The 24,516-nt window shown below is 35.0% G+C and overlaps 1 protein-coding gene across 4 annotated transcripts in view; it reads left to right on the top strand.

Moving 5' to 3' along the window:
- SUGCT (succinyl-CoA:glutarate-CoA transferase) overlaps nucleotides 1-24,516 on the top strand; it is a 320,759-nt gene that overhangs the window by 227,924 nt on the left and 68,319 nt on the right. The window contains exon 14 of one of the 4 annotated variants that reach the window (XM_058832256.1): nucleotides 2,052-3,272. The exons of the other annotated variants lie outside the window; for them this stretch is intronic. Coding sequence (XP_058688239.1) covers nucleotides 2,052-2,063 — 12 coding nt within the window. The 3' untranslated portion in view covers nucleotides 2,064-3,272. Of the gene's footprint in view, nucleotides 1-2,051; nucleotides 3,273-24,516 lie in introns of those variants that run through there. 4 annotated transcript variants of the gene reach the window in all.

Raw genomic sequence — 24,516 nt, 5'->3', positions numbered from 1 at the left:
ATATACTCAGTGATGTATTATTTACATTGTGCACTGTGGATGCCATAAATAAATTATATTTTAAACTGATTTCATATATTCTTTCAGTGAAGAGAGTCAGTATGTTGTGGATGTTCATGGGATATTTATTAATAGACTTAATCCTCATAATATAATACTTAAAGGAGTTATGTAATGATGATATTTTATAAAATACATAAACTGACTTGTTTAGGAAAAGAAAATCTTGGATGGCTAAAAGACTATAACTGTCAGGCAGAGAAATAATAGATCACCATAGGAACTTATTGATGGAAGTGGGCACAATGAACAGCATTGGCATTGACTAAGTTTGTCATAAGTCATATTAGGAACACCAGTTTTCCATGCCGTTGGCTGTTCCTGACTGTTAACAAAGATTTTGGTCACATTCCAATGTTTTTTTCATAGTTAAAGGTCTCACAGTAGCAATCATTTCAAGTCTTCTGTGTATTAAACTGCAAAAAATCCCACATAAAAAAAGTCTATCTTTCAATTCCAATAACTTGGAAAAACCCAGAAATGTAGTTGTTGCCTCTACAGAAGCTGTTGGCATTTTTGGTAGATAGAAAAATGGCCAGTGTGAACAGACCAATTTATATTTAAAACGCAGATTTACAGTGTCAGATGGTATCTCATTCTGAGCAATCTTGTCAACACATCAGGGAACAGCATAGTCTGCCTGAAGTAGTATGTGGATTGAAAATAATGCATTACCTCAAAAAGACCACACCCCTTTTTCTATAATAAACTTAGGCAAATCTAATTTTTAAGTAGTTATAGTAGCAAGTATTTTCTGGAATGTCGAAGGTATAAAATCCTAGGAATGCTAGAGAGAAGAGTTTTGGTAAGAGGCCAAATAGGAGCACCTTGTATGTGTTTGTGTGTTTATGTATGTATATGTATATATATGAGAAGGAAAAGGATCTGCATCTGAATTAGACTGTTGCATCAGAACACAAAATACTGCCAATGCAATGCAACAATAGAGCAGGGCATATGAGCTTAGCCTAACAGGAAAAACAAAAGTTTTCTTTGAATCTGGGGATGGTTTTCATCTGGTTTTTTCAGAGAACTATGTGACAGCTCTGTTCAGTTGCTCACCCAGTGGAAAAGTCTTTTCATTTAGCCAGAATAAAAAAAAGGAAAAGCCTTTAAAGAGATAGCCTGTCCTTAAAGTAGCCCACTACAGATATGGACAAGGTTTGGATTTTTGACATCAGCTTTTCCATTTCTCCTCTTGACAGATAAATCAAGTAAATAATACTTATGAGCTAGGCATAGAGTTTATAAAAATAATTAAGAATCTTTATTTGCTCCCAATGATTCTTAAATTTTAACCTATCTTTTTAAAATTCCTCATTATTAAGATTGTTATGTAAAGACAATATTTTCTGGTTTTACTTGACAAGAAAAAGATGATTTTTAATATGGAAGAAAATGGGGTCTTTAAAATAGATGTGTCCAGTCCTTGCCCAAAAGGCCTTCGGTGGCTTTTTTCAGCTTCGTGAATTTCTCATGTCACAAAATGAAATATGATCTATTTTTTTCAAATTACAGATATATTGACTTCATTAACTGAATTAAACCCTAACCTTATGGGACACGTGTAGAAACTGATATTTAAAAGATGTTTAGCATAGATAAGCAAGGAAAAGTTCGCCAAACCCCAAGGTAAAAATTTTAGAGCCATGTTATTGAATAGTCTGTGTATTTCTGCCATGATAAATGAAACAAAATTTTTTTTGGAAAAAAGCTGCCATGAACAAATCGGCATGAACAACAGCGATCTTTAAAATGTGATTTTTTTATATAGGATTTGTTTTATTCACATTTGGCAACCAGAAGGAAAAAAAAAAAAAAAAAAAGAAGAAAAAAAAGAGATATTTTTATCCCATGGTGCTGAGACCAAAATTCAAGGTTTCATGAAAACTCATTGTAAATCGGGTATTTGGTGGAGGGCATGAACTACTTTAATACATATTCCATCATTCTGAGCTGTATTTTTTTTTTCTTGTTTTTATTCACTTTAGCATACTGAATGATTGAAAATCCAGCTACAGCTAGCATAGGCTTCATTGTTGAAGCTGAAGCCTTAGATGTGCACTGAATGGCAAGTGGTGGACCCAGAAAACTTACTGCTGTCTAAAGGAAGAGAAGGGCCAGGGCAGTTGGATGAATACTTAATTCCTTATATCTGTTTTATGTCTCTAGTCAGCCTGGAAACACAAATTTCCTAGTGAAAGAGCTGCATGGTCTTTCCAAGAACTCTGTTCTCTTGCAAAATAAAAGGTTGGCTTCTATGAAAAGTGTCAGCAATGAAGGAAAAGTAGGAAATAAGAAAAAAGGTATTGTGTAGGAATCTCAGCAGAAGAACTATTTTTAAAAAATAACATTCTTGCTGGCAAAACCTCCTGGCTTATAATAAAGATTGAATCCTCAAATGACAGAACACTTCATTCCCTCATGTTAGAAAAAGGACACTGTCTAGCAAAGACTTTCAGTTGCCCAAAGCAGTAATTACTAGCACTCTGGAATGAGTCAAGAAATTGCTTCTTTCTCTTCGATAAATTCTGTGACAAGAATTTAGTATCCTTCATGAAAATCTCCCATGACTTGCCTGTGGAACTGTAAGAAAAAACCAAATCTAACCCTTCCCCAAAGAAACAAGCCTTTACAATTTTTGGATTCAATCTGCAGAATCTGTCAGTTTTCTTCCATCTGTCATTTATTGTATCCATAGCTTTCCATATTTAAAAAATAGTCACTATAATTTACCACTTTAGAGTAATAATTGCTTATGTCAGCAATCAAAATTTTTCCAACAAGAGAAGGAAATTTATATTTTGATTTATGTTTTCAAGAATTAATACATATGGTCACCATATATATGGCAGTTCCAGTGCTTAGTATTTATTTTAATGTTTAATGAATAACCTTGTACTTCTTGTACTACTATCCCAAATATACTACTCATTCAGGATAGCTATGGGAAAAAAAGAAGCATTTTATTTGATCTGTTTGTGTGGAGGGATAGAAATTCAAAAGCATCATTGCTTGGCATGGAAACCCATCTGGTTAATTCAGTGGAATAATTCCTCTTTGGCCATCATTCTAATTATTAGATTAAAACATATTCTGTTTCTTTTTCCAGTCTGGCCTCTTGTACATACATAAACATACAATTGAGAAATTGAAAGATTTCACTTAGGAAGAATTTGACCTCTTTCTACCAGCTTCTTCAGTCCTGGAGTTTAATATGCATTTTCACACAGAAATAAAAAAACTTTATTTGTTAATGTGTCTCCTCTTATTCTTCATTGTCCCTCTACCTTGATCACATTTTTTGTAAGTCTTTTCCTTATGTTACTGAAGTATTGTTATTAATGCAGCACACTTTATATATATATTATAAATCATTTTAATGGATCAGGCTATGAGAATTCATCCTTGTTGTTGAAGGGGGACCTGCATCATTTTAACAAAAATATCTCTTGTGTACAGGATTTTATGTTCAAATTTAAGCTTTATTTTTTAATCATTTATTCAGTAGTTGAGAATTACTGTGTCAAAACTGTACTGTATACAAAAAGATATGGTCATCCACAGCAGAAGACATGGATCTAGCCAGGTGAAGTTATAAACAATTCAGCTTTGTGGATTTCAAACTAGATATCTTCTTTTTTTTTTCCCCTGTTATTGTTTCCCCATCAATCCTATTATGGATGCAAGTGAACATGGAAATTATGTAGTTTATGTAAATGTAAAATATTGTCAGAATAATAACTTAATATCTTTTAGAAGTGTTCCAAGCATAAACAGACACAATCTTTTACGTCCATGCTACATTATAGGTCCCATTTTAATAGGAACACTAAAACTGGTTCCTTTTATTCTCAGTTTTGTCAGTCAATCAAACCTTTTTACCTTAATTCATGTTTTGGGGATTAAAAATTATGTTTTAAATAAGGCAGAAGGGGAGTTTGAATCTAGATCTTTTGACATTACAACTTCATTACCAACATAAAAAAATACGATTTACAACAGCCTCCTCTCACAACACAAAGAGAAACAGATATTTTCTTTCTTTTTTTTTGTCATAATAAAGCTCAAATTTCAGTCAGACTGTGATCACAATATAATTTTGACAAAAATACACAAAAGATTTTGCATTCAATATAGTACAGATTAAAAGAATTCAATGAAACCTCAAAATTTGCCATGAAATGGAGCTATCATCTTCACTGTTGTTACTTCTAATCCTTCCAATCAGTTTTGCCCATTGGCTTCAGTATAATATGGTAAAACTCTGTCATCAGTAGATTAATTCCATCCTCTTGGCTTACATGCCATCCTACAGCATGAACAATAATTTGACTATTCTTGGCTTTTATCTTTAGTGGTGGTATATTTGCTTCCCCTTCAAAAATATGTGTATTAAAATACTGATGCCTTTAATTTTTGTGAACTTTGGTTGCATCCAGTATAAATAAACTCAGTATTGAATGAAAACCTTCTATTTTTAGGTAAGTTCAGCCATGTTATTCTTTGAGGCACATTTTACAAGACAGTTCTGATCTCAGAAAAGCTGGTAGCTCTCTGTTTTTTCCTAATAAACAGATATGAGATCAGAGCTGAGGCCTAGGCAGAATGATGGCTTAAGGTATTCAGGTTGTAAGAAAAAAGGTATCTTCACTTTGCCCATATATTAATGTATAAAATCTTCCTTACTTCTATGAAGGGTTAAGGAAGACGGTGTTTCAGCAGGAAGGAAACCTTTCCATCTAATACTAACAAGATTTTCTTTTGACACAAATATGTTTAATCACCCAACACATGAGTATAATCATTCAAATTTATGGTGTTCAGCCAAATGTAACATCACAAACACTGAAAGGCTTGAGTTACACATTCTTTCAGATAAAACCATTTTTTTGCTAGCTTTACAATTGAAAATTGTTAGTGTCTGTGTTTATGTGCCAACAAGTGCACTTGGGTGCCTCTTGTCTGATCAAGACTGTCGCCTTCTGTGTCCTTCAGGAAAAGAGAACGCCAAACACCACAAAAGGTGACATTTGAACAGGCAAGGTGCTGAGCTGAGTCCATTAATCTCTTATTAATCACTCTGACATTTTAAAGGATGAATTCTTGAGCAGGGGGAGAAAAAATTCTCCCAGTAGCTTGCTACATATTGTGAGGATTGGAAACAGGATGGGTAGTCAGAGGCCACTGATTTAATTTTCTGTTACCATGAAACAAAATAAACAAATGTGTTTTATCCTGGGAATGTCTACCTGGAGAACAGTTCTCAAGAGACAGTAATTCACTAGGCTTTTCGGCTTCTTTGGATTGGGATCAAGCTCCCAAGGTAATTCCAAGTTTTTGATAGCTATCTGAAACATATTTCCCTATCACTTTTCGTACATGTACTTTTCCTCATCACTAAGGGGTTTGTCTTTTTAATATGTCTGGAGAGATTGGTTAGCTGTTTGCTCCTGCATTTCACATCAGCTTTAAGTTTATTGAGCAAAACTGTTTACTGCTTGAATCTGCTGTGGTAACCAGCCATTATTCCTGCTTGACAAAATTTTCTCATATTTACATTCACTTACATTCACTCACATACAAAATACATTCAGGTATACTTTCAGAATATGAATATACTTTCAGATCATGATAGGGATTCCCTGTGGGAGGAAGGCAGTACTGTCTTAACTGTCATCACATTTCGGGTTCCTTGGGTACATTTATTTGCCGGTTTTTGTGTTTGAACAGGACTGCCCTTACTGCTCAGTTATCACATGAAACTTCTTTATATCAATGCTTGAGAAGTAAATACGTTAGTTCTGTCATATTTTTTTTCCTCTAGCTTACTATTGAAAACTGTTTCTCCTAGTCACGGTCATAATTACACCAAAAGCTCCTCTTCCTTTTTTTTTTTTTTTCTATTTGTCTGTCATTACACAGCACCCTAAAAAGGGTGGTTTGCCACTTACCCCTCTGCTGATAACAAATTGCATGTGGTCTAAGACAGAATTTATACATGGACACTGATGGATATAATCATTACAGATGCCTCTCTAAATGTTTTCTGTGACTCTAACAGCTCTAAAGCAATCTTTTTTAGAGTCAACTTCAGGATTCTTTGAATAATTTAAAAATAATAATAATAATAATTACTACTACGACTACTAGTATTATTTTATTTTCTGGATGTCTTGAGCATTTATTTCTAGCAATTATTGGAGAGATCAATAAATTGCCAATTTAAACAATATGACAATTTAAAGCTCTTTCTTTCCTTTCTTTGCAATTCCAGAGAACTACAAATAATATCTCATGTAAGATTACCTTTCTACCAGCCCTCAGGATTCATGCAGCTCTGCTATATTCATGATGTCTGTATCATTATATACATATATATATATATATATATAATATCTCTAAGATAAATTCTCCAGTAATTCTCAAATTCCCATGGATGTTCATCCAGCCCTGACAGCATTGCAATTCCTTCTGTCAGGTTTTGTTCTCAGGAGGTGTTTCCAGATGTTACAAAATTCCAATATAAATGCTTTATGTGTAGAAGTCACCTTTATTAAAAAAAAAAAAAAAAAAAAAAGCCAACAAAACAACAAAAAACCCCAGAAAACCAACTTAAATATTTTCTCTGGCAGACCAAAAAGTTCACATTTTGTCTGAACCTATCTGATGTGTTTTGGAGTGTTCTCACAATAGACACAAGTTAAAAAAAAAATCAACCACAGAAAATCCTAGTGTTAATGTTTATGATATTTGTTTATCTTTCTTTCCAGTGTCTTATGAAAATAAAACACATTACAATTAAAACTAAAGTGATTTGCTTAACATTTCAGATTCAAACAATGTAAGGTCTGCATAGACTCCATAATGTTAGGGGATTTTATCTCCAATAGTTTTGAATATTATATTGCTCTAAGTATCATATATTAACAACTCTTTGCATCATTTTAGCTTTCATCAACAACTGTTCCAAATTGGTCAGTTGAGGTTAATTTTATGTAGTTCAGATATTGTATATCTGTTGCCTATATTCCTTAGTTTTATATTTGAAAAGGACAAACTATTCCTCACTGATTGTTGTATCTTCATGGTCATCCATTCCCAAAGAAATTTAATTGTAGAAATGAGCTTGTACATTTCCTGCATATACCTGGTGAAGTAATTTTACAAATCCAGATATAATTAGGAGTTTTAAAAGTTCATAAGTTTATTCAAAAGTCAGCTGAAAAATATGTGCTATTATCTTCCTTGGAAATTGCTCTGTGATTGTGTTCTAAACTAAGTATTAAATACAGAGTAAATAAATGCATGTAAATTCGTGGGTCAAAAGTGAAATGAAATTTTAAAATACAGTAGTAAAAACTATTCTACTATATTATTGATAAAGATCCTCTCACTGCCCGTGTTCTCTTTTAGTGCTTTTTTTTTCTTCCCCTTCATGGATTCCTTGCACTGCAGATTAGCATCTATGGTATCTAAACATCATCAGTATTGTTATTGATATTATTATTGTTATTAGTCAGAACAAAATTTGTATAACTGTGTTTTTTTATGTATATACACATATATATGTAATAGATGTTCATTCTTGTAAAGAAAGGCCATAAAATACCTTGAACATAAAACTGCAGTTTGAACATGATTTGAAATGAAGTGGAATCTACTCTAGCAGATGTGATTCTAGGGAATATGCCATGTTCTACATCAGAATAGTCAGGATTCTTGAGTCTCTGAAATATCCATGTCTCAATAGATTGTCTTGCTGCTGGTTTTGGTTTAGAGGAGTTAAAGGGCCTTTACAGTGTTAGTTATTATGGAGCAGTCTTGTACCTTGTCTAGGCTGACAAGATTTATAGTGATTCTGGTCAAAACAGAGATGAGTTTAAAAATATATACTGTTCCAGTACTCACTAACTAACCATTGATATGCACAGAAATGGAAAAGTGGCTACAGGCTCCTGAATCTTTTTTTCTCTGTCTTCCAGTGTAGTTGGCTGTTGCTCAGGATGGTCTGTTGGGGCAGTAGCTATATGACGATGAGAGGGGTTACTGATAAAGTTCTTTACTGTCTCTATATTGCTAGGACTTGATTCAGCACTGTTTCAGCTTGCTGTTCTATGTAGATATTGAAAATAAGTGGATGGGAAATTAATGGTTCTGAAGCCTCAAAACAGCATTGTTATTAAGAGTGTATTTTAGGTGATGCAAAGGACTGCCACTGAAGTTCTTGTTTATGCTAGATGCTGGGTAAACAAAGAGGTGTCGATCATCAGTAGCCAAGGAGTTCACAGTCCAAATAAAGCAGAGGTAGGGTGGGGTAGAGGTATGAGACAAAAGCTGTGTGAACAACGTGATATTTGGGATAAATGTAATTTCCACAGTTCTTGGCTTCTGTGACTGCCTACACAGTTTGAGGAGTCCATTGGTGGATGTGGTTTCCTGTCACTACTTACTGGGCGTACTTCTTTCAGGAAGGACTCATAATTTTAGAGCTCTACTCTCACTGCAGAGGTCCAAGATGATGGGAACGGATATCAGTCCTTTGCCCACTGATGGGTGGAGAATATTCATCAGTCTCCTAGGTGGTGTCAGTTGTGTGTCCTGGCTTGGCTCCAGACTATGCTGTGTCTAAAAGGTTAATTTCTACCAGATTAGAATGTCCTTGGCCTTTGACTAGCTTCTCCATGGACTTACTCGTGGGAAATTTGATACTGGGCGGTAGTTGGCTAGGATCAACTTATCCAGGGTGGGTTTCCTTTCTGTGGATAAACAGAGCATGTGCATATCCAGGAATAGGAGTTTGGCATCTTCTGCCAGTTCTCAATTAACTTGGGGTGATCAAAGGCAGTTCTTTTCATTACATAGGTTCAGTACTCTACATAAGCAATATTTGTATTTTCCAGCCTATCATATATATATATCATATGTCATATATCATATAACTAATGCATATCTTTGGCTGCAGTATTTCAGCTGATTTATCTAGTTGACTGTTTATATGAATTTGTACTGTTCGTTTTACTACCAAAAAGCATGGGTTAAAGTGCTATAGTGCTATGCAACCTATTTCTGTACCCTGCTTTGATCTTGCAATATCTGTGCATCATGAATTTAAGCTCATGAGTGCTGGTACTTTCAGTGTCAGTGAAATCTCTTATGCTTTCATTCTCTTGTAGCAGAATCTTTAATTTTGTTTAACAAGTACATTTGACAGTATTTGCAGCTAAAATGAAAGTTCTGATTGGCTTTTTGGAACTGTAAGGGATGAGAACACCTAATCTCTTCTTCAGCCCATATTCCTGTAAACTGTACTTGCAGAATTAGTTTAGTGTTTAGGATGTTCTTTAGTTTATCTTTATGCTTCATTCATATACATACTCATACCAAGAATTACGGAATTTTGGCTCTAAAAATGAATTTCACTTAACTGTGATGAACAGTGAGTCTTGAATTTAATCTAAGTTTTCAGCACTAGATTTTTCTAAACAATGGAACAGTTGAAACTGAAGTTTTCATTGTAAACACAGGAAGCTGTACTGAAGGGACCAATACTATACTAGTATCGTAATCTTGCTCTCACATCTTACATGTGTCAAAGCAAATTGAGCTGCTAAAAGTTGCAGCCTTTTATAGGTTTGCAACTTATAGCTACTTATAGCTTCTTGCTCTCGTGGTGTTTTACATCTGGTAATCCCCATTGTGAAAGCTGATGATTATCTAGTATAAACTTAACACTTTACTAGTCCTGCTGCGCTGTACCAATCTTATATAGGTAGGTTTGGTAACATGAAGAGTTGATAACTCAAGGCAGAGAATTTATGTCTAGTCTTATCTATATTTTATGGCCACAGATGTTTTAGTTGATAGCACCATTAGTTATGATGACAAAATATCTGTGCTACTATTATTGTGCTATTGAATAACCTACTTAAGGTCAAATAAAAGAAACCATATTAATTTTTTCCAGCATTATAGAAGATTATCATATCACTCGGTGAAAAAGACTCATCAAATATTAAAATTGTACTTTAAATGCTATTATCGTGTTTAAAAACTGAAAGGACCAAGATTCAAATAATGCTTTTTCATTCCTGAGTCTGGAATCCTGAATTGTTTTTCCAAAAGGTTAGGTCTGAGGTCAGTACCTGAGTTATGTTCCCACATGTGCTTTGTATTTGCTGTCAGTGAACGTTTGGTTGAATAAGAAGTAAAAGGTGTGAACAGAGCTTAGTGGATATTGTCCACCACAACGCAATAGAAAATGTCTTATTGTGTTCTGAGATTTGAATCTTCTAAAGGCTTGTTCTAGCACATGCTAGTAGGAGTCTTTTTGGTTTGCTTTTTCATATACATGCTTTAAGGAATGGATTACTGTTTGAGTGTAAATTTCTGATTTAACAAAATAGCAATTCTTATGTCCATCCTTCAAAAAGGATCCAAATTTGGAGGATTCATACTTTTTCTTGCTTCAACTTTAATGTTCATTATTATAACACTTCCTGTTTGACATACACTTTACATTATTTTCAATCTTCACACTTGTGGTAGTTCCATTGTAAAAAAGATGTTCCTAATGTCCCCTGAACATTTTTCAAACATTACCACTGTGATGAAAAACAAAACAAAACAACCTTTAAGCATTTTTTTTTTTGCAGACACAGCCGTTCTGCCTATTACTTTTATTTCAGCCTCTAGGCAAATGTTGGCTTTAAAATCTGTCATAGTCTGATTGATCACTTTCCAGGAAAACAGGATTCAAGTAATTTTTAAAGTAGATTCATAATGGATTAACCAGAGTTGCCACATAAAGAAGAAAGGTTTTATTCCTTTTAATGTCAGAGGAGCAGATACGCTCTGTTTAGCAGCATAACCTACCGAATAGCTCAAGCATTCCCTAACTACACAATCACAAAAACTAGATGTAAAACAGGAAGGAGAATTTAATTTCAAGATGTAGTAATCTTTTATTCTAAACTGCTGGATTAATACAAGTGAAATATATTTAAAAACTAGGTCTCACTAGACTTATCAGAAGTACAAGCCTCTAGAAATGCAGCACATAGTATTAAGTAAAAATTAAGGTGAAAACCAGACTTTATTGAAGTCGGTAGAAATTTCACTGTTGAATTCCAGAATTTTGCAGTTTTAGAAATGTAATTATTTGAGGTTACAGTTTAATGGAAGCAGGATTGATTCAATGGTTGGCAAGAAGATACCCTGAGTTGCTGTTGAGGATTTTTTTTTAACATCTAGAAAAATAAACTTTATTTGCTCTAAAGATAGTGTTGAAGATGATAATGATAATTTTAGATGATCTTGGTATTTGTTTAGTGTTTTTCCCTTTAAAAATGGCTGAACTTGGTTACTTTAGAACCATATGCTGTGAGTTTCATTTATGTTTATGTTTTTCTCTATAATTTCATCTTGCTAAGTTGTATCATAAATGTAAAGGAATTAACACTCTCAATAAATAAAAATAATGCTTTTAAAAAAGAAAGAAATGGAAATATAATAATGTATGTTACTCTTGTTAAAAATACTAAGAAAATACTAATGAAATGCTTTCTGGAATATGGTCCCCTTTATGGCACCTCATTTTGGACATCTCAGCTCTCTAAGTAATATTTGAAAATGTTCTCCAATAACTTTTAATAAAATACTGAACTAAATCAGATTGCAAAGTATCAAACATTGTAGCTAACTTTTAGAAAATAATATTTTCTAGTAACATCTACCGGTTATTCCCATTGTACATCCAAGGGAAACATTTAAGCCATAAACATATGTTTAGCCATTCTTCAAAGTAAAGAATTTAGATTCTAAGTTGCAGTGAGTACTTGGTAAAAGGGCCTTGTTTGCATACAGCATGATGTAGCAGCCAAATAAATGAGACAAACTTTTTCAGTGAGATTTGCTTCCAGAAGGAATAAAGCTCATCATTCTTCTGAGGAACCTAGAATCTCTGTTGTGACAGCTTACTGTACCAGTTTCTTAGTATGGCCTATTTTCCTGAAGTTCATTGATATCACTGGTAATTAACTGGAGAGCTGTACTTTTGCCAGATATGAGGTAGATACTTTTGTTCCTTCACTTTGGCTTTACATTACAATCACACTTTAGCTTAAAATTAACAGCTCCTCTTTGCTGTTGAAAGTGGGATAATTCCTCTTACCATTCTATGTAAGTCTGCAATGCAAGAGTAACTTATTCTGCAAGTAATTCAACAGGATGTGTGGAGATACGTGCTGTCATCAGCTGATGTAGGAGTGATTCTAGCACTGCTTCAGTGATAACCTAGTATCAGATAACTGTGCTGTAGGTTGACTTCCAGAAAAAAAAAACCCAAAAAACCCAGATTTTGCAGATATTATCATATTCTTTTGCCAGGTTACTGTGCTCTGCAATTCAGGTGTTGTATTTAGCCTTTAAAGAAAACACAGTATAAATAAATGATGTAGAGTCAGATAATGACAACAGTATATTGAAGTTGTATATGCTTTTGCAATATTACAATGCAGTAATTTTCATATTTTGCAATGCTGCGTTGCCCTTTATATATCATTTACACTAATGTAAACAGTTGTAATCCCTATTCTTTAGAACAAATATGAGAACAGAGCAGATGAATGACACCATATTTGTTCTTACCATTGTTGGATAGCCATCATTATAATCTTGAAAGTTATGATGTGGTTCAAAAAGTCTAAGAAAAAAGGAGTTATGATAATAGTTACATCTGATAGTTTGAACACTTTTGTGCCTGGCACAAGTTTGGATTCCTATGTCTTTACAGTTGGACTTCATTTTCTGTTACATGAAGGAAATTATTTCACTTGTGGATTTGCAGTTTCAACTTTTCCTTAGTTCACAATATAAAATAGAAATTTTCTATGTTTAAGGTTTATCATGAAAATGCAAACCTTGTGGTGTTCCAGAGATTAGCAGTTTGGCACAAATTAAAGTATGTTTCTCAACCTTTTCTGGTATTAAAATGAAACCATGAGTTTTTTGAGTGTGCTCTAAGGATTGTTTCTGAAAACCTGTTTTATAGGAACCCATAGTATAATCTGTTTAAAAGGTAAAATCAAAAAGCTTATTCACAGTATTTTCCACAATCTGTTTCCCAGCCTTTGGTTTACAAAGGGAATTTTCTTTAAAAAAATACTTTTCTGCCTTGCAGTTCAATTTCCTGTATTACTGGTTATGTTGAGAATCACAAGCAAAGTATTCTCTGAGTTTGTGGATTGTGATATGCAGCCTAAGTTGGGAGGGGTAGAGGAAAAGGAGGGAGGTTGAAGGTTCCTTCCGTTCTTAAAAGTAATTGTCCTGATGTGATGGAAATTGCAGTCACCTGCCTAGTAGTGGAAAATCTTGAGCTATAAGGAAATCCACAGCAGCATCACTTCATTATAGTTCCTAGCAACCTCATGCTGGACAGCAGCTTTGATGGGACTGATAAAGGCAGGGTTATTGAAACAACAGACGTGCTTGGGGGACCATAGTTACAAACTTTAAAGAGCTTCTTGGTAAAGCTACTGCATAAAAACTGTATGTTCTTGCAAATTGTACTTGGAGCAGAATTTTGGGACTTAGTAACGTGTATCTGTACATTTTTTCAGGGACGTCAAATGAGTTATTCAAATGCTGTGTGAGTAGAAATTAGATCAGATTTCAACCCTATGTTATTGAACTTCAATTTCCAATTTACCAAGAAAATTTGTGTTAATCACTACTGTGGTTACCATGGCTGAGTATTTAAAGCAACTGGTCTTCACTATTCAGCACGTTTCAAACTGAACCATTAACTTTCCTCCATCTTAATTGCCCATTTTTAAAATTACTTGCCTTATAGTGCTGGAATTCTACTGGTTTTTTAATATATTTTATATGGGTCTCCTACATATTTTCCCTGAAAGTGTATACAATATGGTGCAAATACAATCTTTTGGTTTTTAAATGTAAAGAGGAATTCTTACCATGTAAACTTTCTAAATACCAGGCAAGCAAAGATGATGGGTATTTCTTTTTACCGATATCAGTGTACCTCTCTCCTTTGTTCTCCTAATTATGTCATAGAAACATCTGGTAACTTTCTGCCTAACTGTCAAATTTTTATTTCTGTTTTATTAGCTGAACACCTGCATGCCAGCTGAGTATGTACAGACATTCCTGAAAATCAGGAGTGTTACTGCCTGCCTGACTTGCAACAAACTTGCAGTGTGATAGCACAGTAAGATTATCATGTTACTAATTTACAGATTAAAAAAAAGAATCTCATAAATCCTAGTATTCAAGGAACTATCTTATTAAATCACTAGTTTAATAAATCCATGATTCTTTAGTGCACTACAAGTAAAATATAGTATTTACACTGATAAATATAGCATGTTCCTGCTTAGCTTCTTTATTATTTTAATTTCACTTTGTGAAAAGCTATTCTTGCTGCTTTTCTGGATGATAAGTTAGCCCAGGATAAGCTTAAGTCAGAATCTGTATTTTGGAAATTTTAAGTGAGCTGAAAAATTCATATACAAATAGAAAAGTTAGTTTAAAACTATATCAGGCCAGTGACTTAAGATTCAACTACAATGTGAACTAAAATCTACAAAGAGAATAAGTCAAATAACACTTTTATCAAGTTACATGTCATTTTAAAAATAATAGCTGTAACAATAGAAAGAACTTTTTACTAAAATATTCATAAACCAATTTAAAAGAGCTAGTAATTAAAAGAAATTACTAAAAAAGGCTTGTGTGCTTGTGAGATTTTGTGTTCTAGCTATATCAGTTGAGCTAATAACAGATATTGTCTCTCCTTCCAATTCCTGCTGCATGTAGCAATTACCATTCCATGTTCTACATTGTTATTCTAAGAGCACCTAATAATCAAAGGCAGTGTTTCTGCCTTTTAATCTCACTAGAATAATAGAAATTTCTTTTGTTCCAGTCCTCTGATTTGTCAAATGGGATTGATAGCATTTCCAATTGAGCTTTACCTGGCTGACTGTTTCACGTGTGTGCTCAGTGAAGATTTTGTATCATGACATAGTCCTGCTATTAGACATCAATTATACAATCTATTGCTTCTGCTCTCTGTTAGTTCTACCTCACATACCCTCCTCCTGCAGCTCTTGGCTTCACTTGCTTTTCTTCAAGACTCACAACTCTTTCCCACAGTCCTCTGACTATTTTCCTTTCTAATTCCCTGTTGGTGATTAATCCCAACTGGATTATTTATGTATGTCAGTTCTGGCAGTCCCCCCTTGGCTTGTGTTTGCTAATTCTGGTCTGAAATCTGAGTTCTGATTGTTTGGGAGGGGGTGGTGAGGTGGTTCTCTCCCTTGATATCTGAAGTCACCCAGCTAGAAACTCTCTAGTGCCTTACTTGTCTTTTGTGTTTCATAATTTGCCTTTTGTGTCTTTTCTTTGTCTTACTTTCTCCGCATTATTGTCATTTTGGGTTGCATGAATAGGGATTTACACAGTACAGCACAACTCTTTGGGCAGAAACAGCATAAGTGAGATGAGACACGGTCAAGTCATGGGTGATGAAGAAGAGTTTTTAAAGGGAGAATGTAGACTGAACAGCAAGAAAAGAGCTGCTGTATGTCAATCATTACCCTGCAAATGAAACCATAGGAGATTCACATGAAACTGGAAAACTTCAGCATGAACAGCTCTTTAAGAAATAAGTGGGCCTAAGTAAGAGAATGGCCTTGATGGCTGACCAGATTTTTAATGCTTCTCATTCTTCTGATTCCAAGAGAAAGTGATAAAGAGGAAGGTGATAAGCCATAAGGGCTGTTTTTTGCAGGGAAATAATGATAGAAAATACAGCACACTCAGCTGCTCAGAGCAATCAGAAACTCATATTGGAAAAATCTTAAACAGCATAGGGTTAAGTCTGAGGCTATAATTCTTAGAAAACATATTAGAATTCATATGAAAAAGCTTTAAGGACTTCATTTTAATTGACCTTGGATACACACCAGGTCATGGCCTTTTAGGGAATTAGAACCAGAGCGTTCATCAGGGAACAATACAAGTTTAGAAGGTCAAGAACCGATTCCTAACCATAAGTGCAAATGTTCTCATGTGTGTTTAATATGAACCGGAAATACTTTGCAACATGTTGGTCTGGAAGAAATCAGAGCAGAAGCCTTAATATGTATTTTTTATATTAAATATGATATTTTGAATATGTTGTTTAGTACCTCCTAAAGTCACAAGAAAAAGTATAAAGTGCCAGACATAGCTATAACCACATGCTTTTCGTAATAATGAGATCAGTAAAGAGCTGAGGCAAAGCCCTTCCTGATGTGTTGTTGAAAATTTAATTGTGAAGACATCGGTTCTAACTAACTTGTTTTACCAAAACAGGAAGGGGGAGTGGGTGCAAAGAGTTTCCCACGTTAAATTTAGGAACAGTCAAAATAAAACAAATGCTAAAATTATCCAATTTACTCCAGGCTTTGTGCGGAAGAATGGGCAAGTAATTGTCAATTATGAAGTGGGATTGGAATGCAGGTTGTAGAGAGATAATTAATTGAGAGATATTTCATTTTGATTAGTGTGGCTTGAAAAATTGCCATCTGAAGTGGTTTCAGGCCTGCAGGGCGGTCTGCTGATGATGGGCGAGGGACTGGCATGCAGCACTTTAATGGGGTTATGAAGGGATTAGAATCTATTACAATACTGAGAATAAAATTAAGGATTGAGGAGAAAGAAAGTAAATCAATGGTTAGGTCTCTCTACTGGGAAACCTGGGATTGGTCCCAGCTTGTGCCATGTAGTTCCTGTGTGGCCTCTGTCATGGAGTTGAGGGCTGCATTGCACTATGTTACAGGGACATTCATGGAGGGCGTAAAGCAGCTCCCCTACCAGGATGATTATATTAGTTCCCTTCATCACTGGTCCAGCTTGGCCATCGGGAAAGGGGTAGACAAAAGCATTAGTGGGTTTGTTGTTGGTACTTCTCTTTCAATTCCAGCAGGTGCAGTTGAGCTGGGAAATGACTCATCTTTGCTGAATTTCTCCATCCTGCATGCTGACCCCCACCTCAGTTAAAGGGCTGCTGGGAAGAGCTGTGATTTGGTTAGTGCTATAGCTCTTTTTCAGGGTTTCTGTAAAGCAGCACATATGGCAGCACATTCTTCTGTTTCGTATCCCTTCCTTTCACTGTCTCTTCATAACCCAATAGATTATTTGGAAAAGGTAATACTTAACATTATCTGAGGTTTGTTTATCTAGTGCAGAGAATATTGAGATCTTTGGGAAAGATAAAGTATGACTATTAGTTTGCTTATAATAAGCAATTACTAATTTAGCTGAGTGAGCTATTTTCCTCTTGTTTTTACTTTGGTGAATAAATGAATTTGGGAACTGAGGCTTTGAGGCGAGGATATACCCTCTTTCCCCATGTTCTCCTAGTGGAGACTTCAGGATGATTTAGAGCAAGGCTCCAAAATGGAAAATGTGGTTGCTGTGAAGAGGCATTATTAACGCAGTATGTGGAAGCAGGCTGCCTACCTTCCTGCACAAACCATTTTACCACAAACAGATTCCTGTTCTGACACACAGCTTTCAGCAAAATCAGACAACAACTGTTAGCCAGACATGAATGTCTTTGGCATTCAACAAATTACTTGCACATAAGACAGTGCTGATTACAACCGGAAAACAGTATAAATATCACATTTTATATTACACTTGTAAAATGGATGCTTTCCCCTTTGAGTTAGTATGCCAAAAAAATTGTTCATTGTGTATAGACTTCAAGGGGATAATTCTGACTGCAAAATTACAAATAAACAAAGTATCACACATCAGTATGACACATCAGTATCATGCTCTTTGGCTGATGCCATCTTCACTTATCACCTGTTTGCACTGGGCACATCCTTTGTTCAAATAGAGTTTTTACTTCTGCTGCATTTTGACATATGTATTGATTAAATACGAATCAAATTATACATTTGTATATATTTTACATTTCTATAGCTTTTCCTTGCCTTTTTGAAGACATAAATAGATTTCTCAATCAAATGACATTAAATCCTGAATCTTTATAAACTATTTCATTTGAATAGTGCTTACAAGGAAAATACTTTGAAAAGTTCAAATGAACACTCGATTTTCCCAGGGAAGAGAAATCCTGGTGCTTCTTGTGTTCTTTTCTTCATAACTAGTATTTACATAAAAATGCTGGATTGAGGCTGCTGGGAGTTCTTGAAGGTGAAGAAATCAGAAAGAAAAGGAGAGGCAGCTACCTTGATAAGTAAAGTAGATTTCAGAAATGACTGTTATTGATAATTTTTTTCTGAGCCCAGAACAGAAGGAATATCTTTAAAACTAAGAGAATTAAATGTAAATTGCATCAGTTTATGTATTTTGTCCTTCCTGTTTTCCTTAGCAATTACAAAGCTATCGGGAAAATTCACACTTTCTCAAGGGGCTGAGAGTTATGTAAAATAGCATAGGAATAATCAGGTGAAAGATAATTGCAGCTGACAAGATCAACATCCTGCCATAGATTTTTTCAAGCCTGTAGATGAAAACATGAGAAATGGGATAGGACATCTTCTACTGCTTCAAAAGTCAGGCCATCCTTTAAAGCTCTTCTGTGTCTTTGAAAGGAAAATCTTCAGAATTCCTTAAGTAAGACACATCTTAAACCATATGAACCACTTTTCGTGCTGACAGAATTTAGTTAAAGCTCATTATGTAAAAAGGTGCTATAAGGAAACTTTATAGAGTGAATGCTCTTTATAAACTGGAAGCTAAGGTTCAACCAGTTTCCATTTAATCCTCCAATATTGCCTGCAGCAGTCAAGTAAATTTCATAACAGTCTCCCTCCACCCCAAATGAAAACCATGTGCCTGCTTCATTTTTTACTCCTTTCCTAGTCCATCCACTCACATCTCTCCTCAGTGCTTTAGAAAACCTTGCAAGTATTGATCGAATCGAGATAGCCAAGTCCATTCTGGTTCTTTTTAATCAGGCCACATTAGCACAAATACTGTTCTTCCTAAAGAAATTTAATTGCAGTCAAATTGTCATGGGTGTATTTAAATGTAAACTGTTAAAAAGCATTGTCTATTCAGGAGTTTCCAAAATTAGGGATTTCATTCTCTGTAGTGAAATTAAGCAGGGAAGCAAATGGGCATTTGTGATTTGTGATTTGATAAACACTTATTTTATTGAAATTGATCTAGGGTAAGAAGACTTGATTTTGGGCTTTTTCTTATAGAATATTTGAATGTCGACACATTTAGAAATAATGTATTCATTGCTTATTAGTCAAGTAATTTCCCATTATTTTCCCCTAATTTATGTCATTTGAGACTTCTCTAAGAGGAAAACATTTCCTGAACAACCATAGACTTCATGAACATACCATGTTAGCATATAAAACTATCAGCAGGCATAAGCATAATCAGAAGTCATGGAGATGTCTGCCCTTCCTCTAGATTCTTCTTCTGTCCTTCAGAGATCTTAGTTAGAATTATAGAATAGCTTGAGTTGGAAGAGACCCATAAGGATCATCAAACTTCAAGTCCTGGCTATGCACAGGACATCCCAAGAGTCACACCATGCATCTGAGAGCATTGTCCAAACACTTCTTGGACTCTGTCAAGTTTGGTGCTTCCTGGGAAGCCTCTTCCAGTACACAACCACCCTCTGGGTGAAAAACCTTTTGCAAATATACAACCTAAACTTTCCCTGACACAACTTCTTGCCATTCCTTTGGGTTCTGTCATGGGTCACTATAGAGAAATGCCACCTCTCTGCTTTCCCTCATGAGAAAGCTGTAGATTACTAAGAAGTTTTCACTCTGCCTCCTCTTCCCCAAATTGAACAATACATATGACCTCAGCCACTCCTTCAGTGGTTCCCCTACTACACCATTCTCCATCTTCATATCCTCCTTTGCACGCTTTCTGATAGCTTTGTGGCACCCAAAACTGCCTCCAGAACTTGAGGTGGGGCAGCCCCAGTGCAGTGAAGAGTGGGAAAATCTTCTCCCTTGCCCAGCTGGTGATGCTGGGCCTGATGCACCCCAGAATACAGTTGGCCCTCCTGGCTTCCAGGCACTGCTCACTCATATCTAATTTGCCATCAATGAGGACCCCCAGATCCCTTTCCTTGGGGCCTCTCATTCCTCCCTTTCCTCTCCAGCCTCTCATTTCCCAGTCTGCCCATACATACAGGGTTGTCCCATGCCAGGTGCAGAATCCAGCACTTGTGTTCAGACAGTTACTGATTTCCCAGCCCTCTAATTTGCCCAGGTCTCTCTGCAGGGCCTCTCCACCTTTGAAGTAATCTTAATATCATTGTCCAACTTACTTAGTATCCCTTCCAGTCCTGTGTCCAGGTCATTTATGAAGATGTTGAAGAGCACAGGGCCAAGGATGGAGCCCCACTAGTGACAGGTCTCCAGTCTGACGTCACCCCATGCACTGTAACCCTTTGTGCCCAACCCATGAACCAGCTGCTCACACACTGCATGTCATGGTCAACCACGGGCAGTGAGCCTCATCATTTCAGTGCTGCAGAATGACACAGATCTTTCATTGACTTTTCAGATTGCTGAGGGAACAAATACTGAGAATGATGGCTCTACTAATCCTTTCTTATGGCTGAAATGCAACTTAAAGTACATTTTACATGAAAGTATATATCTGAAACTCTGCATACAAGGATATACAATTAGCAATATACAAAAGTCTTAAGTATATAGGAGAAAAAGTCTCAAGAACATTTTAAGAGTATCCCAGAAACAATTTTGTCTGCTAGAATTCATTAATCAACCAGTGTATTTAAATACGAATTGCTCAGATTGCTGACATCGTGATGAGAAAAAAAACACTCATGATTGCCTTTTATTATAACCAGAGTTTAAAAAAAGACACCAAAAAGCACTTTATGCCATGAAGACCATGAACCTAATGCTGCATCTGCTGCCATATCCCTAGTGACAGGGAGTCTTCCGTCATCATCAAGTAAAACTAAAAAGAATTTATACTTTGAGATACCAGTGCATAGAAACAGGAGATAGGATTGCAAAGATTTAGGGTTTCTTTAGTGATATTCAAAGATTAAGAAAAATGTTACAAATAGAAGATCATATTCTGATGCTTCCAGTCAGTGTCACAATAAAGAGAAGTTAAAGCTAATAGGGAGAGTTTTTTTTATTTGAACTAGCTTTTCTTAATTTTTAAATGTGAATTATGATTTTTTGAGTTGAAGATTAAATATTTTTTTTTGTATTATGTTTCTTCCTTGACAGCGTTATTGATAGTAATTTTCATTACTGATTTCTAGACTTCTGTCTTTACATGTGATAGATTTGTTAATCTTTGTGATGATTTTGGGAAGCATTTTGGAGACATATTTACAAAGTTAAAGGGAAGGCTAACTGATCTCTATTGTCATTTGATCACAAACACCAAATTTTAACATAGGGTTCTACTGTTGTTCTGAAATTAATTTGTAAATCTTGGCATTAAAGACCAAAAGAAGCATACACTTCTAACTAAAGACATCTCAGTACTGCACAGTAGCACAATGTTGATGAACTATTGTGTGTTGTGTGTTTTATTATACATAAATCTGATTTCAAAATATAGCAAAAACATTTTGCTGGACCATAATCCATCAAAAAAGAATGCTGTTTTGTAAATTTGAAAAATAAAATGGAATCATTTATACTCATATAAAAAGAAGACTTTTTTTGCTGTTAGGTTCCTCTTAGTAATTTACTGTGAGGACAAGAACTGGACTAAGAATTTTTGGAGGGGTTTCTGTGTTTACTCTATTTGCATCTCAAATAATTCTGTGGTTACACATATTTTCTAAGATAAAAATAGATGGTTTTAAAGCACTAAATATTTTCAAGCCCGTTATTTTATTTCAAATTTGAAATATGAGTTGTTTCTGAACTTAAAATCAGTTTCAAACTCTGACAGCTTTTGCAAACAGAAAAGTTTCAGGATAAAGATTCAGGCATGACGTGACAATCCATGACATCCATGACAGTATCACATTGGTTCAATATGGATGGTTCAATAAGGATGCCTTTAGCCTTTCACTTAGAACTTACACCTAACTAGATGCATGAAAATGGACAAGATGTATTCGCTACTCCAATTTTTCAAGAGACAACTAACTATAAATGTCCACTCTATTAATTTGTCATTAACAGACTAAAATGCAAAACCTGTCTGAACCGTCTTACAACATGTTTTGGGTTTTGCTGGAACTCGTTTGCATCAGTAGAAGTGGAATCTGTTTTCTTGCTAGCTAATCCACAAACAACCACAGGTAGTGTTACAAATCTCCTTGTGAAGATCACCAGTAACATATATATTTTTGTAAAATTATTCCCTCTTACAGTAAGAATTAAGCATTTTAGGTCTATAAAGCAAAACTCCATTTACTATGCTGTGGCTCACATTGTGGAGTTAACTCAGAGAAAGCAGGCTGGATTCTAACTCACTTTTCCTTAAAAGACTGCAATCAAAATTAAACACCTACAATGTAGTAATCAAACAAAAGTTAATATAAGATAAATATCTTGTAGCTATATTTGAGTGTCAGCTACATATATGGAACATTTCTAAATAATTTTTTTTATTGGAACCATGTTTCTTAAGTTTGAAAATGATCCTAGCTTAGCATGATTTAGCTTCATGAAGTTCACCAAGACTCCATGACCTTGAATAGCTAAGCAGTAACACCAACAAAAAAGCAAGCATCAAATTTATGACAGCTCTGTTTTCTTTGATGTCTTCTTGAGTGACATGTTTATGCTAGACAAATAAGTAAGCTGTATCTCCATGAGGCCTACTTGAAAAAACTCCAGGTTTTTTCTGGAGATGGAGTATCTCTTTTCTCTTCAAGTATGTGTTGATGGATTAAAGGAGAATGCAGGCAGGTCCCAACTGTCAACTGCCTGTAAGTAGAGTTTGACTGAAGATTGAGCATTTGTCGGTACTGAAAGGGAAAACTGGATTGTACACACATCTGAGCTGTCCTTTAGCACATTAGACACTTACCACTTATTCAGGGCACATTTTCTGAATGCATTACTGCTTTTTCCTTCAACCCACAGAATACTGACTCTAAGCCTATGAATATTCTATTATATATATAAAAAGGAAACAAGTGATAAAGAACATCTGTGTCAATAGATACATGGAAGCAGTGACAGTGAATCCCAGAAACACTGAGGATTTTATTATATAGTGAAAATTCGTTCTGGTGACCTGTCTCACCTCTACTGCTGTAAATCAGAAGGCATATGAGTAATGGCCAGTGAACTGAAACCAGCCCAACACAGTATCCTTTCTGTATCTTTCAGTGTCCCATGTGCCTTTTATTCTTCTGAAAATTTGTGGAAATATTATTTTCCACATTTTGCAGATGAGGAATTGATAAACACAGTCCTGGATACATCTCAATACTAAACCAAGGATTTATGTGAGATTTTTGAGGTAGTTACATTCTTATTGTAAGATCACTCCATCATTAATAGAGTAATGTCACGATTATAGTAATGATAATTGTAGTCAATTATCAGTCATAATTACCCTCTGGATATGTCTTTCTCTGTTGCCTATATGAGGGAAATGTGTTTACCATCTTGCAATCCTCGGTTAAGTGTTTAATGGTGAAGTGAATATGGGTCATATGGTTCATTTCCAAAATCATCCTATATATGCATGGCAGAGAAGAAATCCCACAATATGAGTTCATTTTGTTAATGAGAAATCCTTCCTTTGACTGTCTGCTAGCTCACCAGGTTACATATTCCATTGCAGTCCATATCAGTAGTAACTGTCGATTAATTTTATGTGGCAACTGTGTTTTGATAATTTCTGGTTTTCTCTAAGTGGATGATGGGCTGAGTCAGGCCAACAATAATCATCTTTCAGAAGCCAGCTTTCTGTTGAATACTAGCAGCTGTATTCAGGAGACTAAGGAATACATGAACAAAAGCCCAGAACTTTTAGTTTTTTCAAAAGAATATTTCTTCAGATATACAGTCAAAGTAAAGGATAGGGACATGTTGGAATATTTTTTTTCTTCTGTTTATCTGAACTAAACTGTGGTATTGAATTATATGTGCAGGAATACAGATTCTTTCTAGTGAGGAAAATAGAAAAGTCTGTCTAAGGGAATCAATTTTATACATTTTTATGAAGAAATTATGCTACAAGTTTTATGGGAATGGATTTCCCATAGGTCTCTGACATGATTGGGTCCTCAAGGAAATGCTATGATATTGGGTTTTTACATAATCTCAGAATCTAGATACTAAAGGTGGATCACACCACTGAAAAACCCTTCTGTGCTGTGATAAGGTTGTTTTGTGAAGCGCTTTTTCTAACTTTTTATTTAGTTTTAGCCTTAATATTTCTGTCCATCTAAAAAGGACAGGTAGATCTTAGCAG

Source organism: Poecile atricapillus, chromosome 2 (genome assembly GCF_030490865.1).
Source record: "Poecile atricapillus isolate bPoeAtr1 chromosome 2, bPoeAtr1.hap1, whole genome shotgun sequence".
Classification (NCBI taxonomy): domain Eukaryota; kingdom Metazoa; phylum Chordata; class Aves; order Passeriformes; family Paridae; genus Poecile; species Poecile atricapillus.
The sequence above is the reverse complement of the archived record's forward strand: the minus strand, read 5'-3'. Positions and strand labels throughout refer to the sequence as shown.